At 51.7% G+C, this 17,601-nt stretch overlaps 2 protein-coding genes and 1 non-coding gene across 4 annotated transcripts; 2 read left to right on the forward strand and 1 right to left on the reverse strand.

The window, feature by feature from the left end:
• The first annotated feature begins 1,309 nt into the window (after nucleotides 1–1,309).
• TRNAQ-CUG (transfer RNA glutamine (anticodon CUG)) lies at nucleotides 1,310–1,381 on the forward strand. The gene has a single exon. It is a non-coding gene; the product is annotated as a tRNA-Gln (tRNA).
• A 319-nt stretch (nucleotides 1,382–1,700) lies between these two features.
• Nucleotides 1,701–5,368, forward strand: LOC125529946 (uncharacterized). 2 transcript variants are annotated; one of them, XR_015615415.1, is made up of 4 exons: nucleotides 1,701–2,088; nucleotides 3,745–3,788; nucleotides 4,276–4,776; nucleotides 4,872–5,367. XR_015615415.1 is itself a non-coding variant. In XM_048694373.2 (3 exons), exons 1-3 carry the CDS (start codon nucleotides 1,754–1,756, stop codon nucleotides 4,314–4,316), a joined length of 420 nt encoding a protein of 139 aa, XP_048550330.1. In that variant the 5' UTR covers nucleotides 1,701–1,753; the 3' UTR covers nucleotides 4,317–5,368. The 2 variants fall into 2 exon arrangements, 1 of the variants encoding a protein (XP_048550330.1); XM_048694373.2 differs by having other exon boundaries at nucleotides 4,276–5,368.
• A 10,993-nt stretch (nucleotides 5,369–16,361) lies between these two features.
• Nucleotides 16,362–17,158, reverse strand: LOC125533145 (cucumber peeling cupredoxin-like). The gene is made up of 2 exons (XM_048696903.2): nucleotides 16,909–17,158; nucleotides 16,362–16,801 (listed from the first exon to the last, which is right to left on the reverse strand). Exons 1-2 carry the CDS (start codon nucleotides 17,093–17,095, stop codon nucleotides 16,443–16,445), a joined length of 546 nt encoding a protein of 181 aa, XP_048552860.1. The 5' UTR covers nucleotides 17,096–17,158; the 3' UTR covers nucleotides 16,362–16,442.
• Between the last annotated feature and the right edge of the window lie 443 nt (nucleotides 17,159–17,601).

A 17,601-nucleotide genomic window follows, 5' to 3' on the forward strand; every position in this document is an offset into this window, starting at 1 on the left:
AGCACACAGTCTTTGCGTGGCTTCTTTTCTGGACCACCCCGATACCAGAAATATGCTTCGATATAAACGCTACGACATTGTCATTGATTTCTCTTGCCTTCTTTACAACGCTGTTGAAGAGGTTCCCCCCATAGCTAATACGATTGATTTTTTTTAGAGCTATATGAAGTCTATTGGTGATGCTAGGAAGTATAGCATCGAGGAAATAGTTAATTGTAAAATGCCGGCTATTGGCCTGAAGTGGGAGTTACACCTGTTCCTAGGCTTTGGCCACCTCCTGCTACTGACTACATTGCTTTGTTAGTAGTTAGATCCTACTTAGTGGAGTCTGGACACGGTGTATTGAAATATATTGCCCGCCTTCCTCCATTAGTTCAGACTTTTGGATGAGTTGGTTGGAGCATGAATTCAATATGGCATCGTTCTATCTAATAGGAGATGGATTAGATCGTTCTGCCTATGAACATATCGTTCCCGAAATTAAGGCGTCGATGAGAGACATGGAGTTTATTCCCCAAAAATTGAATATGGATCAGAATAGAGTTGCCGATCGCTTGATAAATTATAGTGGTATAGAGTGTACGACGACTGTATGGGTGCACCTAGGACGACCATATATCAAGGATCTTTTGCCTCTCGATTGTAACTCTATCAATATGAAATAAAACTCATTTTTCCCCGCAAAAAGAAACACCGAAGAAGAGGAGAACCATGACCATTTGTTTTTCCACTTCTTGTTTAGTGCTTTTTGTTGGAACTAATTAAAGTTGAGCTGCCTCCCAGCCCTTGACCTTTATGACATGATTATTTTTGCTGTCTCTATGTGGAATGGCCATCTCTTCAATGAACTAGTGATTCCTGGGGCTCGGAATATTTGGAAAATCAGGAATTAGGCTTACTTTGATGTAATTCCATTGGACCTCCCCTCCTGGCTCCCCGTACTGCGCACTGGTCACCTACATTTGAGCTACAAGGCCAGACCAGAGAGACTTTCTTTCTGCTTTTACAGCAAACTTGCATCTTTAATTTGTGTTGTCATTTGCTTTGTCTACTTTGTTATCGGAAGAACATAGTACTTAGCGACAAAGCGGTTAAACCCATCGTGCAGCTAGCTAGACAGCTCTTCGACTGATTAGCTACAAGTGGCTAAGCATCCAGTCCAGTCCCAAGTCAGCAGCACCACATCACGGCGGGCACTGTTCAAAAGGTCATGGTGATTAGCCCTTGACAGTTTGTTCGATTTTCCATATACAACGTGACCCACTCCGAACATAATGAATAGAGTAATTGTGAAATCGAATCAACAAATGGTCCCATGGTCTAGTGGTTAGGACATTGGACTCTGAATCCAGTAACCCGAGTTCAAGTCTCGGTGGGACCTCTTTTTCGTATCATTTTTTCTATGCTTGAAAAAGATGCCATTCCCTATTCTTTTGAAGGAAAAAGCTTGCTAATTAATAATATATTCATTGTCAATTACTACAGAGTTTTCGAGGAAAAAGCTTACTGATTAATAATATATCCCAAATCCTTAAAAGTGCACGCGCACTATTTCGATAGAACAAGCGGCCGACTCCTAGCCGCACGATCTCGCTAGTGTTGTCGCGAGTACCACTTGCAGGTGCTACCTGGTCGGGGGAGAGACTTGCCACGCGACACACCCTTATCCTCTCGTCCCTTTTCTCGACCAATTTCTCCACCGCAGTGCCCCCACCGCTTCTCCCCTGCCGCGCCTCTCTTCCCCTTCCTTCCCATGGCGCCGCCCTACTCTTCCCCTTCCTCCCCATGGCGCTGCCCTACCCTTCCCCTTCCTCCCCATGGCGCTGCCCTACCCTTCCCCTTCCTTCCCATGGCGCCACCTCTCTCCTGCCCTTCTTCCTATGGCGTCGCCCTTCTCCTCCACTTCCTCCCCATAGTCGATGTTGCTGATGTGGATGGCGGGGCCAAGGACGACGGACTGGCTGGTGTCCAGGGCGGCGTGTGCGGTGTGGCCAAGAACGACGGCCGGCACACCACGGCATCCTCCCCAATCGTCACGCTGCTCCCTCCCCTACCAGATCCAATCTCGGGTCAACGCCATCATACGAGGTCTGCTTCTACTTACTAGTACAGTAGTACTTGGCTACTTGCAATTCAGATTGGGCTCTCGTGATAGAAGGATATGCATGTGTTGCCTGTTGCTTGGAACTTGGAGTTGTTTTCACTTGGATGCTTAATTAGCACAGTGGTGATACATGGAGTAATCAATCCAGCTGGCTGATTGATTTGGTAGTGTTTCTCTTACTCCAACATTGATTTGAACATTCATTGGGTTACATCATAACAAATAAGAAACTAATGAACTGAAAATGTTCTTAGATGAACAGATCCAAGGTTGTTTTGGTAGTGATGTAAGGATATAAAAACAATTGAAGTTCTAAAGATTTTTGTCATTGTTTGTATGATTTACGATCCAACTTTTCAAACTCACGGATCTGTAGTTGATGCAAGTTGATCCATCTATTTCTCGCTTAGACTGCATTTGTCGTTATGGTAGCTCTCATAGGAGGTAGAGATCGATCCAGTTCGATGCCTCTTTTTTGTATTGAGTGATATGCAATGCTAAATTTGGCATGGTTAGTTGCACAGAGAGGTATTGCAAGTTTCACCAGAGGTAGAATAGTTTGCACACTTAATTATATATAGTTGCACAGAGAGACTTCACAAGTTTCACAGAAAGGTAGTCGGCCAATTTTTGGTGCTCTATGGTGCAACTCTACTACTAAATGATGCAACTTTAGTAATGCATTATATATGCAAGTTTTTAGTTGTATATCTCACATGGTAATAGGTAGTTAAAGGTGGTGGCAACTGCACAACTACGTTTCAGCATCTTGCTCAATAAGAGCTACGGTGATTAGGATTATGGTGGGTTTTTACGGCAATTAGGATTTTAATGGTGGGTTTGAGTAGGATTTTCACGGTGAGCTGTTCTAATTTTGTCACTATTGGTATGGATCAGGATCCTATTTTGATCCATCTATTCTTGCCTACACTGCAATTGTCTCGTTAAACATGATACTCTTTGTAGAGCTTCATTGCATTATGTACCTCTCTTTTTCTCGTAAGTGCATCCGTGTGGTTTCTTTATTTTCTCGTAAGTTGGATGCATACAAGTAACCAATTGGCTAGTTTGTTGTAATAGTTGCATAAGAACGCAAACGTAGTTGGATGACACATATACAATCTCAGTTGGCTAGCCAACTATTGAAGTTGCACAATGAGGCCTAACCAGTTGTACAATCGATGGTATTCAGATGGATACACTATGTAAATCATGTTTATGCAGTGTGTGTGTGTGTGGTGTTTTTGATTGCACACTCATGTGTGCCCTGTTGTCAAGGGTATGCGTTTGTACAGGAGTTTGCAAATCAGAACAGTACATATCCTAGTTGGCTTAGCCACACTTACGCAGTTGCACAGGTAAAGGATATCTAGTTGCACGGTTGACGGCTAGTTTAGTTTTGGCTCCGGTGCCTAAATCATGTTAGTGTATGCTGATTTTTTTATTGCACACTCATGTGTGCCCAGTTGACCATACAGTGCGTCAAGTTGCACATATTCTTTTTTTGTTTTATAGGTGTGCTTTGAAAAGTTATCTTGAGTTGCTTACCTCACGGCATTTTTTATATAAATTGTGTTTCCTCATTTTTCTTCTATGCATTGGGTTGCTTTGACTAATTTTTTTGTTTGCTTTTTTCACAGACCAAAAATGGTTGTAGAAGGAGATGCAGCTCCTACAAGGAGAGGTATCCTCAACTTCTATAGATGCATCCTGAACTTTTAGTTGCACAACAATCAATTAGGACTGGGTATCCTCAACTTTTTAAATAGTTGCACAACGGTATCATACGAGTTGGCATCCTCAACTTTCATAGTTGCACTAGAACCATTTGGGAGTCGGCGGCCTCGAGTTTTCAAATAGTCCCACAACAATACTACATGAGTTGGCATTCTCAACTATTTTAGTTGCACAAGAACCAATCAGGAGTTGGCATTCCCAACTTTTTTTATAGTCCCACGACAATGTCACATGAGTTGGCATCCTCAACTATTTTAGTTGCACAAGAACAATTAAGGAGAATTCCCAACTTTTTTTAATAATTGCACAACAATGTCACATGAGTTGGCATTCAACTCCTTTAGTTGCACAAGAACCATTCATTAGGTGGCATCCTCATGTGTTTACATGCATCTAATTTTCTAGTTTTGGCTTCTTTTTTGCATCATGTGCAGGTTATGGGGGTGGGGGAGCTGCTGTAAATTTTTGCCCATAATTCTCAGCTGCAATGTCACATATACTATTGTGTGGAAAGATCAAAGGAAGAAAACACCTGCAGAATAGATTTTTGTCTAGTTGGTAGTTATGCTTCACAGTACCTACAACATACTTTTCTCTTTATTTTTTTCCTTTTTTTGCTACATGGACATCGGTTCTTCTGCATTATGTGTGATATAAGACTATCTATGTGCTCTCTCCTATATAATTGCACAGTTTTTGCATTTTGTTGCACACAATGCTTCAAATGCTGGCTTGTCCCATGATGTAGTTGCAAAAAAATTAGTTAAAATTGCACAGGTACAAGAGCTCCCCTTTTTTATCTCTGTTTATGCTCTCTTCAACAATGGAGAAGCTATTTTTGTAAAGAGAAATTTGGTGAGGGGGAAGTCAAGGAGGGGGTCTGAACAGGAGGAGAAAATGATGACCTCTTCTTTCACCCTTGCTGGTGCTACCCGGTACATTCTGATCTGTCCTTACTCTTTCTCCTTTTTTTCATGGCAAATTGTTCCAGATCTGTTGTTAGTTCACTTTGATTCATCTACCATGATAGCTTTGGCGATGGAGATCTAGACCAAGGAAACCATTTGTTTTCTAGGAAAGAAGAAGGTGGGAGCAGCTAAGGGCGTGGGGAAGAAAACGTTGGTGGCCAGTGGGCATAAGAGCTTCGGGAGAGGAGGGAAGGGCACATGATTGCCTGGGTACCTCGTTGGGCGCGTGATTTGTTGGCTTGGCGCGCATGTGTTGCTACCGGAAGAGAGATTTCCTTTTATGGGACCGGGGGGGCCGATTCTTTCCTTTCCTGGCGGTCGCTCGGGAGTGCTAGCGGGCCAACGGCCGCCCACTAGACACGTCCATAATATATTCATTGTCAATTACTACCTCTGTACCCAAATATAAGACGTCTTTGTAGGATAAACTAGACTAGAAAAACATCTTATATTTTAATACGGAGGGAAATTTCATTCTCGTTATTATTTTGAATCTTCTCTGTAGAGTATGTATTTTTTGCAAGTTTCCGTACAGAATTAGGAGATTTTCCTATTTCTTGTTTTATGAGAATAACTTTATCCAAATTAACACTTTGTGTTTTTCAAACGCCGTATGTTGTTGTTATTTCACATCTCTTTTTGTTCCAAATAAGTGTTCATGTTTCTTTTTTTATAAGAATAACTATCGGAATCAAGAGCCTTGATGAGGAGACATGGCCAGTGTCAACGCTCACCTGGAGGGTGTAATAGTCCGACGTGCCTCTAAGAGCATCTTCAGCCGCGTCTTCAAGAAGGTCTCCCCAGACGATTTTCTTGAGTCAGCGCCGAAAAAACGGCCCAGTTACGCCTCCAGAAGCCCGATTTTCGCCGGCCTGGGCCGAAAATAGCGTTGGCGAACCCAGGTCGAACCCGGCGCGCTGGGGGGCGCCTGGGGGCGCCGAGGCGAGCTGTTTTGGCGCGAAAAAGCCGCGGGCCAGCCGCGCAAGCGACACGGCGCCTCGTCTTTCCCCAACGGCCTCGGTTCCCGCGGACAATCAATGGCAAGGCTGCCGCCGGTCAGCCTTGCCATTGATTCCTCACGGACGGCGCGCTGACGCCTCCCCTCCCTCGCACGCGTTCACACGGGCGCGGCGCGGCTATATAACCGGTGGCCTCACTCGCCTGTGCCCACACCAGCCCCGCCCCTCACCGCCGTCCAGCCCCTCCCTCTACCTCTCCCGAGCGCCGTCGCCCAGCCCCTCCCTCTCCCTCTCTACCTCTCCCGAGCCCGTTGTCATGGCAGAGCATTTCCCCGGAGACGAGGCGGCGGCCAACGGCTTCGGCCGTCGTTCGCTATGCGAACAGGAGTCCTGGCTCCTGTTCCAGGCGAACATCCCGGCGCCGCCGGACATGCGCGTCGGGCCGACGGGGTGGAGACTTAGCGACGGGGGAGTGCCCGTTCCCCCGTTGCCCGACGCCCTGGCCAAGCCAAATTACTTCGTCAAGGAGGTCGAGGTCGTCTGCGCCTCCCTCACCGACGCCCAGCTCCCCCCCCCCCCCAGTACACCGCCGACAACCACGCGGCTTGGGCGGCGTACTTCGAGCGCCGCCAGCGGCAGCGGTTGGCGTCCACCAACGACGCGCCGGTGGTCGGCGGCCAGAAGAACAACGAGGGGCGCCACCTGTGGTGGGGCATCCCCGGCCGCACACTCGAGGGCGTGCTGACGTACCTCGAGGGCGGCAACGACTCGCCGTTGGCGTACCCGGCGAGGGTGGCCGCCCCGGCGCACCACCGACGCGCCGGGCCATGGGCGCCAAGGAGGTTCGGGTCCTCCTCCTCTTCTTCATCCTCGGGATCTTCCTCGCACTCCTCCGGTGCTCCGGCCCTGCTCGACGTCAAGGCCGAGCCCGCAGCGGAGACGCCGCTCGGCCGGCGCACTCGCAGCGCCGGCATCATGATCAACGAGGGCGGCTGGCGCGCCTCCTCGTCGACTCCTCCTCCGCGCTTCGTCAAGCCAAAGACGGAGCCGGGGCTCACGCCGGTGAAGAAGGAGCCGGCCACGCCGGTGAAGACGGAGCTCGACGACGACGACGCGGCCCTGGAATGGGCATGCAGAGACTCCATAGCGATGGAGAAGGAGCGCCTGGAGAAGGCGAAGGAGCGCCGGTGCGCCGCTTCGCGGAGCGCCGACGCGGCCGCGACGAAGGCGTGGTCGTCGTCATCTGCGACAGCGACGACGACGACGCGCCACCGCCACCAGCCCGCGTTGGCGACGCCGGTCAGGGGTTCACCAGGGACGGCCGCGTCAAGGAGGAGAAATCCGACGACGGCGACGACGATGGCGGCAACGACGTCGACTACTCGGCGTTCAGCCAGTTTCTCTTTTAGTTTAGTTATCTATTTTGCTATGTAATAAAAACCGACGAACATGTCTAATATAGGCCCAAGTTTTCCAAAATTTATCGTATTTCGCCGAACTTCGCCGAACTGTGCCGAAATTTATTATACAAATTTTATTTTTAAACACGTCTGGGGACGGCTCTGGGTGTAACGCCCTCGATGCGGCTATAGCTCCCACGTGTCGAGGCACGACTTAGAGACATAACCGCATTGAAAGCAATGTCGCAAGTCAGGCAATCATTACAACATCCCATGTAATACATAATGAAAGGGGGAGATAACATAGTTGGCTTACACTCGCCACGTCACATCAGAGTACATAAATAACATCCATCAAACAAACACTCATGGCCCGACTACGGCGCCAAAATGGAAAAGAACCCAACATGCGACAAGGCCCTGAATCGAACCCCAACTAGGCACCACTACTGATCATCGGGAAAGGAAACATAATAACGCTGAGAGTCCTCGTCGAACTCCCACTTGAGCTCGTACTCGTCACCTGGAGCGGAATCACCTGGACCTGCATCTGGAATTATAGTATCTGTGAGCCACAGGGACTCAGCAATCTCGCACCCTCGCGATCAAAACTATTTAAGCTTATAGGAAGGATAAGGCAAGTATGTGGAGCTGCAGCAAGCGACTAGCATATGTGGTGGCTAACTTATCCGCAAAAGAGAGCGAGAAGAGGAGGCAAGGCGCGAGCGAGAAACTAGAGGAACAACCTGCGCAAGCATAACTCCAACTCCGTGTCCACTTCCCAGACTCCGCCGAAAAGAGTCCATCACGGTAACACACACAGTTGGTTCATTTTAAATTAATTAAGGTTCAGTTATCTACAACCGGATATTAACAAATTCCCATCTGCCCATAACCGCGGGCACGGCTTTCGAAAGTTCAATCCCTGCAGGGGGTCCCAACTTAGCCCATGACAAGCTCTCACGGTCAACGAAGGAATAGACCTCCACCCGAGTCACACCGATCAGACTCGGTAACCCGGTACAACAAGACAATTCGACAGGTTAAAACAAGACCAGCAACACCGCCCGAATGTGCCGACAAATCCCGATAGGAGCTGCACATATCTCTTTCTCAGGGCACACTCAGATGAGACATCCTACGAGTAAAACCAACCCTCAAGTTGCCCCGAGGTGGCCCCGCAGTCTACTCGGTTGGACCAACACTCAGAGGGAGCACTGGCCCGTGGGGGGGCTAAAAATAAGATGACCCTTGGGTCTGCAGAACCCAAAGGAAAGAAAAGGGTAGGTGGCAAATGGTAAAACCAAGGTTGGGCATTGCTGGAAAAGCTTTAATCGAGGCGAAATATCAAGGGGTTCCCATTATAACCCAACCGCGTAAGGAACGCAACATCCGGGAACATAACACCGATATGACGGAAACTAGGGCGGCAAGAGTGGAACAAAACACTAGGCGAGAGGCCGAGCCTTCCACCCTTTACCAAGTATATAGATGCATTAAGATAACATAGTAATATAGTGATATCCCAACAAGTAAATAAATGTTCCAACAAGGAACGGCTCCAATCTTCACCTGCAACTAACAACGCTATAAGAAGGGCTGAGCAAAGCGGTAACATAGCCAATCAACGGTTTGCTAGGACAATGGTAGGTTAGAGGTTCAATCATGCAATTGGGAGGCTGACAAGCAAGTGGTAGGCATCGTAGCAGTGGCAAAGCAAAAGAGCAAGCAAACTAGCATAGCAAAGATAGTAGTGATTTCGAGGGTATGATCATCTTGCCTGCACAGTCGTCAGAGTTGACTGGATCCTCACAAGCAAACTCAACGGGCTCCTCGGTAGCGAACTCGTCTCCCGGCTCTACCCAACAAGACAAACAAGTAACAAGGATACAATCAACCACGTGCAAGACCAAGCAATATGATGAAATGATGATATGCTATGCGGGATGCGATGCGGGATGCAAAATGCAAGATATGACAGGAAATGCATGAACCTGGCCTCAACTTGGAATTCCAAGGGTGCCACTGGATAGAGGGGCTGAAATCGCTTGAAAACGATATAAAGATCATTGGAATCGGAGTTACGGTTTGGAAATGGCAAGCGTTTTAAGATATGACACCGGTCTGCGATTTCAGCAAGTAGGCATCTAAATGCAACGAAATGAACATGCTACATCCACCAAACATGAAAACAAAATACATGGCAGTGATGTACACAAGATGGTTAACAAAACACTAGCACTGAGCCATAGGCAAATTCATCCATTAAGAGGTTCAAACAAGCATGGCAAAAATGAATATGCAAAACAGATTCCAGACTTAGTGAAATTAACACTAGCCTGAAATTTCAGATCACGAAGCCCTCTTCGGAGCAGCAAAACAACATGATAGATGACCTGAACATGACAAGTAAGAACATGGCTTGGAGCTCTCAACAAGCTTAACAAAACACCCAAAGTTACCTAGGGCCAAAAGGGTTCACAAAATACTCTACCGAGCTCACGAACATAGCTCGAACACAATCAGTTTTCAGACTTAGTGAAAACTGAGACATGCTGAAATATAACCCACGAAGGCATGTAAACGAGCTCGATGCACTCACTACGGTGCAAGTCATGGCAAGGAAAGCATATAACCAGCAAGAAGGCACAATATGCTAGCTACACATGGCAAGAACAAAGGCATAGCATGCATGGAACACTAACGGTAGCATCGGCAAAATCGCAAACAAGTTGACGATCTGCCCAGCAAAAGTTGAGCTCGATTGAGTCAACCTAGAGCACTCCATATATGCAAACAAAGACATGGATGGATAGAGTATAACATAAATATCAAAACTCCCTTACTGATATTCCTCAAAAGAGGCACGGATCACTAGGAAACAAGCTGGACATATAGCATCATGAACTAAAATATCCCAGACTTAGTGAAAATCACTAAGTCCCTGGAATCAGCAATCTCAGGTACCTCCCTTCGCAAGCTTGCACAAGACAACACACACATCCTAAAAATGCATGGGTGGCACCTCTGGAAAGAAGACAAAATGCTTAACAATTCATCCCAAAGGGGCACAGGCATATCATGCACGAATTAAACATGGCAAAAATGACAAAAGTGCATGATGAACTAACGGATCTGCAATTTTACTCATGAAGCCTCCTTCTAACAGCATTTTGGGCAACAAGATGACCTCAAATGCAAATGATGCAATGGAATGAAATTATGTACATGTCGAGACGAAGATTTTGACATATCATACGCCCAAAACGGAGCTACGGTTGCGGAGATATAAGCAGTCAAAGTTGCATAAAATAATTAGACGGGGGAGGGGAAAGTCAACCCCTAGGGTTTCAAAATTCCAGATCTGAGATCCAGATCGAGGCACGGGAACCGAGGCGGCCGGGGTACTGTAGCTCGCCGGAGTCGGAGCTCGCCGGAGACGCGGGCCGCCGGTCGGGGAGGAGGTTGCCGGGGGCGGCGGCGGCGTGGAGGCGAGCGGCGCGGCGCGGCGCCGGGGACGGCGAGGCGGCGGCGGCCGGCTCGGACGGGGAGGCGTGCGCCGGCGGCGGAGTTGCGGCGCGGCGGCGGCGGCTGCTCCGGCCGCCGGAGCCGGAAGGGGCGGCGGCGCTGGAGGCGGGGAGGCGCGGGGCGCCTGGGCCCGGGAGGCGGCGCGCGGGGGCCGGGCGCGGGCCAGGCGGGCCGGCGGCGATGCGGTCCCGCCCTGAGGACAGGTGGCGGGCGCTGGGTGGCTGGCGGCGGCGGGCGGACGTTGTCCGGTCGGATCCGGACACGTCCGTCGGGCGGGGGGGGGGGGGGGGGGGGGTTGATCTGTTTTTTTTTCGAGGAGGACGGGGAGGAATCTGAGATTAGGAATGGGGGGTGTATATATAGGCATAAGTGGAGCTAGGAGAGTCCAAATGAGGTGCGGTTTTCGCCCACGCGATCGTGATCGAACGCTCTAGGACATGGAGCAGAGTTTGGTGGGTTTTGGAACAAATTTGGGGGGTGTTGGGCTGCAACACACACGAGGCCTTTTCGGTCCCTTGGTTAACCGTTGGAGTATCAAACGAAGTCCAAATGATACGAAACTTGACAGGCGGTCTACCGGTAGTAAACCAAGGCCGCATGGCAAGTCTCGGTCCAATCCGGAAATGTTTAATCCCCACACACGAAAGAACGCTAGAAAAGGCCACCGGAGGAGAACGAAGCGCCGGAATGCAAAACGGACAACGGGGAAAATGCTCGAATGCATGAGATGAACATTTATGCAAATGCAATGCACGTGATGACATGATAAGAGATGCACGAAAAAGAAAAACAACACACGGAGACAAAGACCCGAACCCGAGAAATAAATATAACTTAATGCCGAAAATGGTAAGAGTTAGATACAAATATGGAAAGTATATCTGGGGCGTTACACTGGGACCGGCGGCTGGGGACCAACTCGTCATCAGGCCCAATTTTTACGCCGGCTCATCCCCAGGCGGCGATTTTAGGCGTCCCCTATGCGGCCAACGGCTGGAGATGCTCTAAAGAGCCAATGTGCCGTGCCCCCGTACACGACGGCATTGTTGTGCCTACCCCCCACGTCTCCTCCATGTCATCACATTGGCTAAAGCATCCCTGAGGCGCGGTCCAACTCGACTCATTGGACGAGAACATGTAGAGATCAAACTCATTGGAAGTGCAATTCGGGTCTCCCGCCGGGCCTGCTGCGTTGGCGCAGATGATCAGCACTTTGAACAAGGTCGAGTACCCTGGTGACGGACTTTGTTGTCGTTTCAAGGAAAGGTCTGCACCGGTTACAATGGCCTAACAAGCTAGTGCGAGTGTGCACTTGTTGCTCATGAGAGGAGGGAGCACGTCGCATGTGCCGTTAAGAGGATCGCAGACGGCCAGCTGTATGGGGATGGGCCCGGCGGAGATCCAACCGTTGAGGCTCACGAGGAGGAGGCCACGAGTTCGCGCCACTGCTTGCAGGTCGTGGCGCAACGGAAGAGGGAAGCGGCGTCCTCCACGCGCACAAGGATCTCCCGGGCGGCGTCCTCCGGGAGCGCCGTTTCGTCCATCCTCACGTCACGCACGGTGTAGGACACGGTTGAAAGCGAGGCGAGGGACTCCGCGCTGATTGGCTTCTGAACTTCTAATTGAGCCGTGCGTGCCTATGTGCCGTTTTGTTACTTGGACTCATGTTCCAACCTGTAACTTGCTTTTTATACTCCCTCCATTTTTTATAAGGTGTATTTGTTTTTGTCCCGATAATGCCCACATGTGTGGGCGCTAAGAGACCTGGTCACACGTTTCGTGTGGTATCTAAGAGAACCGGTCTACATGTCTATGTGTGGACAAAACAAGTAATGCCCACATGCCTGGTCTTTTGCCTCGTGGTCCCTTTCACATGCCTACGTGTGGGCAAAATAAATAACGCTCAGACGCCCGTACGTCCGGCCTTCTACCTCACGGTCCCGCACGCCCCGCATGACAGTCACCACACGTCCCCGCAGTTGCCATGGTCCGGATCCTCGTTTAACTACAGTTGCCATGTTGCTGAACTACAGTTGCCATGGTTGCCCAACTGCAGTTGCCATCTTAGGTCAAGTGCCAGATGCCATTTTTGGACAACTTCAGTTGTTACCATGTATGGTCTGGTCTACTATAGTTGCCATGATTTGAAAATTTTAGGAGTTGCCACCTACTAACACTAGGCAGTTGCCATGTAGCATTAAAAAAGACATGGCAAAATAACATGTTCGGGTAAAGAGAGAGTTGCAATATGCTTACAAGCACACTAGGGCAGTTGCCATGTATCCTGCAAAACACATGGCAACTGACAGCTTTGGGTGTGGGAGAGGAGACATGCGTGTGAGCGACGGTGGTATCTTTAGGAGTCGCCACCCACTAACACTAAGCAGTTGCCATGTAGCACTACAAAAAGACATGGCAAAATAACATGTTCAGGTAAAGAGAGAGTTGCCATCTGCTTACAAGCACATTAGGGCAGTTGTCATGTACCCTGCAAAACACATGGCAACTAACAGCTTTTGGTGTGGGAGAGGAGACATGCGTGTGGGCGAACTGATAAACGCCACACACCAGCCCCTTTGCGTGCGTGAAAACTAGCGTGTGGGCAAACTTCTAAACGCTAACATATCAGAGCATCTCCAGCCGCGCCCCCAACAGACCCTCCCCAGGCGTTTTTGCCGCGCCGGCGCCGAAAAAACGGCCCAGTCACGCCCCCAGAAGCCCGTTTTTCGCCGGCTCGGGCCGAAACTGGTGTCGGCGGACCCAGGCCGAACCCTGTCACGCCCCCACAAGCGAAAAGGACGCGTGGGTCCGCCCTGTCGGCGAGGCGAGCGCCTCTTCCCGCCGTTTCTTCCCGCGTTTTTCCCACTTCCCGCCCACTCCTTCCTCTCGCCAATCTCCCTCCCGCTCGCCTCCCTCCCAACCGGCCGCCATGCCACCGAAGAAGTACGTCGCCCCTCGCGCGGCGGCTACCGCGACCGCCTCCGTCACCTAGCCGAAGCAGAGGAAGCCGAGGGCGCCGCCGGTCAAGCCACCGGGCATGTCAAACACCGAGTGGAGGGCGGAAGTTCAGCGGTGGGAGGCTGTCACCGCCGACCGGCGGAACAGGGCCATCGCCAAGAAGGCCCGCGACAAGGCGGTGCGCGCGGCTGCGGCTGCCTCGGCGGACCAAGCCGAGTCCGAGGCGACTCGCGTGGGGATGATGAATCCACCCGGAAGCCACGCCCAGGGGCCAACAAGGTGTCGGCTCTCCGCAGCCATGGGGATCGCCCTCGCCGGGCTACGCCAACGGGGACGCGCACGGTGGGTTCAACCCAAACATCACCTTCCCCCATGGATACCCGGCCCAGCGCACGCCCTCTCCCACCTTCGCCGGCGTGCAGTACCCTCCATACAACTACTCGCCGCCCGCCTACGCTTCCTCCCCGACGCCCCCGCTACGCCGTGGCCCGCTGCCCTTCTCGCACCTCGGCGACACCGACGAGACCGAGGCCGACATGGACGACATAATCACGGCAGGTTCGGCCGCGGCTGCCGTGTCTCCCGGGTTCGTCACCCAGGATGAGGTGGTGGATCTCAGCGGCGGCATGGACGGCGAGCTCGGCTACGTCTACGGCGAGGACGAGCAGGAGGAGGAGGACGAGGAGGAGGAGGAGGAGGAGGAGCTGACGCCTGCGACGGCGAAGGGGCGCAAGAAGAAGAAGCGGGCGGCCAGGACAGGCGAGCCGCGCATCAAGTGGGCGTCCAAGGAGGAGGAATGCCTTGCCAAAGCATGGAAAGTCGTCTGCCTCGACCCGACGACCGGCACGAACCAGAGCATCGACACGTACTGGGACCTCATCAAGGCCGAGTTCGACGAGCGCAAGCTCGTCGACCCCTACTTCAAAGGCGTCTACATGCAGCGCGGCACCAAGGCGATGGCGAACCATTGGGGGCGTATCCAGGGGGCGTGCAACAAATGGCATGGGGTCGTCGAGGAGGTCGCGGCTCGCCCGGAGAGCGGCGCCAGCGTCGAGGATCATGTATGCCACGCCGGCCTCCCGCCTCTCTTCGCCGTGTACGCGCGCCAACTGTTTGTTCCTCCGCGCAGTTGCTGCGCATGTTCGCCCTGTACCGGCAGAGCAACAGCGACGCCGAATTCAAGTACCTCCATGTCTACAAGCGCATTGACAAGTGCGAGAAGTGGGCGGAAGTCCGGCGCACCCTCGACAAGGCCAAGGAGACCTACAAGCCGGACGCACCGACTCCTGGCACATCGGAAGGGCGGCCGGACGGCAACAAAGTTGCCAAGAAGGGGAAACACGCCGACGCGGCCACCGCTCGAGTGCAGGAGTCCATCGAGCACTACCTCGGCGTCGCGCAGGCCCGGGCCGTCCTTCGTGAAGAGAAGACCAAGGCACGGTGGTCGGCGTTGATGTCGAGCAGCGCCGTCAAGTTCGACCTGCTCCGGACGAACGTCGCCGCGAAGAAGAGAAACACCGACCTGGCTTTCCTGGTGGGCGGGGCGGACATGCTCCAGAGCACCGACGAGGCGGTCAAGGCGTGATACTTGGTGGAGCGCGGCCTCATCCTGAACCAACTTCCTCCGACAAGGCCGCCGACGCGACGCACACGCCAAGCCCGAGTGATGACGCCTCCACGACGCCGCCCAGCAGCACCGAAGCCGCGCCGACACCGCCCAGCACCGAAGCAGCTCCGACACCGCCGAGCCCGCGCACGCCGACTCCGCCGATGCCTGAAGCCGACCCTGCCGAGTGATTCGTTGCGCACGCGAACTTGCGGTGCTCTGTTTTTTGTACGCCAGACTACATCCGATCGCCGAACTGTGACTTATGATCGCCGGATTTTTGGCGTCTTTTGTGATGAGCGGGAACGACCAAGTTCGAATTTTCCGCATCCTGGGGCCGGCGTCTGGGGGCGTGACTGGGAACTAGGTCGCCCCCAGGGGCTGAGCTAGCGCCGGTTCGCCCCCAGGCCGCTCTTTTTAGGCGCCCTGGGGGGCCGAACGGCTGGAGATGCTCTCAGCTCCTTCGCATGGTGAAACGGACGTGTGGACGACCAGATGAATGCCCACACACCAGCCCAGTCCTATGTGGCATAAAAATCTGGCAAAACATGTCAAGATTCGTGCAAACACAAATGGACGTTGATCCATGCGTGTGAGCGAGATGTAAACGCCCACATGTGTGGGTGTTAGCATTTTCATTGTTTTTTGATAAAATTTCAGAATGTAAGATGCATTTCTTCTAATTCGTGATAATTTCCTTGTTAGCCCTCTAGAAAAAAGGAAAGTATCTCTCTCCCTAATTGTTTGTATCTCTTCTTGTAATAAAAGAAGGAAAATATCTCTATGTTAATTGCATGTATCTTTTATTTTTCTCGACTAACTGATTTAGTTGCCATTAACTAATCAATTTGTCAAGGATAATTTCTTCCTAACATGTCTATAATTATGTGTCTTGATTACCGTGCCAAAAATAATACACCTTATATAAAGAAATGAAGGAAGTACTATATAGGGATAGGGTATACCGTATGTGAATTTATAGAAGTGAGTGTATGAGCGTGTTTTATGTTCAAAGAAAAAAAACATATGGGACGCGCTGGTTGGGTTCTGATCGGGCCGGGCGTACGAACGTAGGTGCCGAGTAGTATAAAAAACCGTAGCTTGCATGCATGCACATGTGTATTTTTTTTACTTTTTTGCACACATATATGATTGCAGATCGTTGACGTTGATGGATAAAGTTTACATCAGCAGCAGGAGCGAAAGCGCCAGCAAGCAGGCGGCGAGGGCGAGCAGCGGCACGGCGGCGGGGGCGGGCGAGCCGGACATGACGTCGCCGTCGTCGTCGGGCTCTTCGGCCTGGTCGTCGTTCTGCGTGCGCGAGGGCGCGAAGGGGGCGACGTAGATCTTGAGCTTCTGGCCCTCCTCGCAGTGCTTGCCGACGCCGCAGAAGTAGTAGCGCGGGCCGGCGGGCGGGATGAGCTCGATGATGGTGGGCCCGTTCTGGTACCGGTTGGTGATGTTGCGCATGCTGCACCCGTCGAACAGGTCCCGGGTCGGCACCTCCACGATGTTGTACACCCCGCTCCGGTACAGGAACACTGCGCGCATGCATGCGACGGCCGGCGTCAAGGATCGGTCGACACAATGGCGCCGGCCGGAGCCGGAGAAGAAGGGGAAAATATATAGGAATTGATGATAGACTTACTGAGCTTGTCGCCCACGCTGATGTTCCGGGTGCGGGCCCATTCCCCGTAGTAGGTCCGGTTGGGGGCCATCTGCCAGCCCTTGCCGGCGCCGACGATGTGGTAGATGCCCGCCGACGAGCCGGCGATGAAGGACGCCACCACGGCCGCGAGGAGGAGCAGCGAGAGGCAGCCTTTGCTCCTCTCCATTTATTCAACGAGATCGATCCGCCGGCCGGCTTGATCTTGGTTTCTCGATGGATGGACGATTCCTATAGATAATCGACTCGTTTGTATGTGCGTCCTCCTTCCTTTTTCCTCCCCTTGTACGTACCCGTGTGGAAGAGAAGAGTTTGGGATGGTGGTAGCTAGCCAGAGGAGATCTAGCGCCCCCATGTGCATGCATGCATGTGATCGATGGAGCAGGACTTGAGGGAGTCCAGGGACGACCTTGCCTATTTTTTGCTCTTGGTTCGGTTCCTGCCTATGGCTAGCGCCCTAATATTGGCAAGTGTGTGATGGTCGCCGGTGAGTTTGTAGCCAACGTATGGATTATCCCTGATCGTAGTGCATTTATAGATGTGCGGTCGATCGTTTGGCTGGCCACACAATTAGTTCAACTGTAAACAACACGAATTTGTACGACCACTCTCTGCTTGTGCGTGCATGATCATCACTCATGTGGCATCCCATGACATGACCATGCACATATGTAG

This window comes from Triticum urartu, chromosome 1A (assembly GCF_056163025.1).
Source record: "Triticum urartu cultivar PI428250 chromosome 1A, HENAU_Tu73, whole genome shotgun sequence".
NCBI classification, from domain to species: Eukaryota; Viridiplantae; Streptophyta; class Magnoliopsida; order Poales; family Poaceae; genus Triticum; species Triticum urartu.

What these genes read in the sequence shown, in the direction of transcription:
- LOC125529946 (XM_048694373.2), top strand. Translation starts at nt 1,754, where the DNA reads ATGGCGCCGCCCTACTCTTCCCCTTCCTCCCCATGGCGCTGCCCTACC. An exon ending in GGTCAACGCCATCATACGAG is followed by an intron (nt 2,089 to 3,744) that starts GTCTGCTTCTAC and finishes CTTTTTTCACAG; the next exon opens with ACCAAAAATGGTTGTAGAAG. An exon ending in TGCAGCTCCTACAAGGAGAG is followed by an intron (nt 3,789 to 4,275) that starts GTATCCTCAACT and finishes CATCATGTGCAG; the next exon opens with GTTATGGGGGTGGGGGAGCT.
- LOC125533145 (XM_048696903.2), bottom strand. Translation starts at nt 17,095, where the DNA reads ATGGAGAGGAGCAAAGGCTGCCTCTCGCTGCTCCTCCTCGCGGCCGTG. An exon ending in CAGCGTGGGCGACAAGCTCA is followed by an intron (nt 16,802 to 16,908) that starts GTAAGTCTATCA and finishes GCATGCGCGCAG; the next exon opens with TGTTCCTGTACCGGAGCGGG.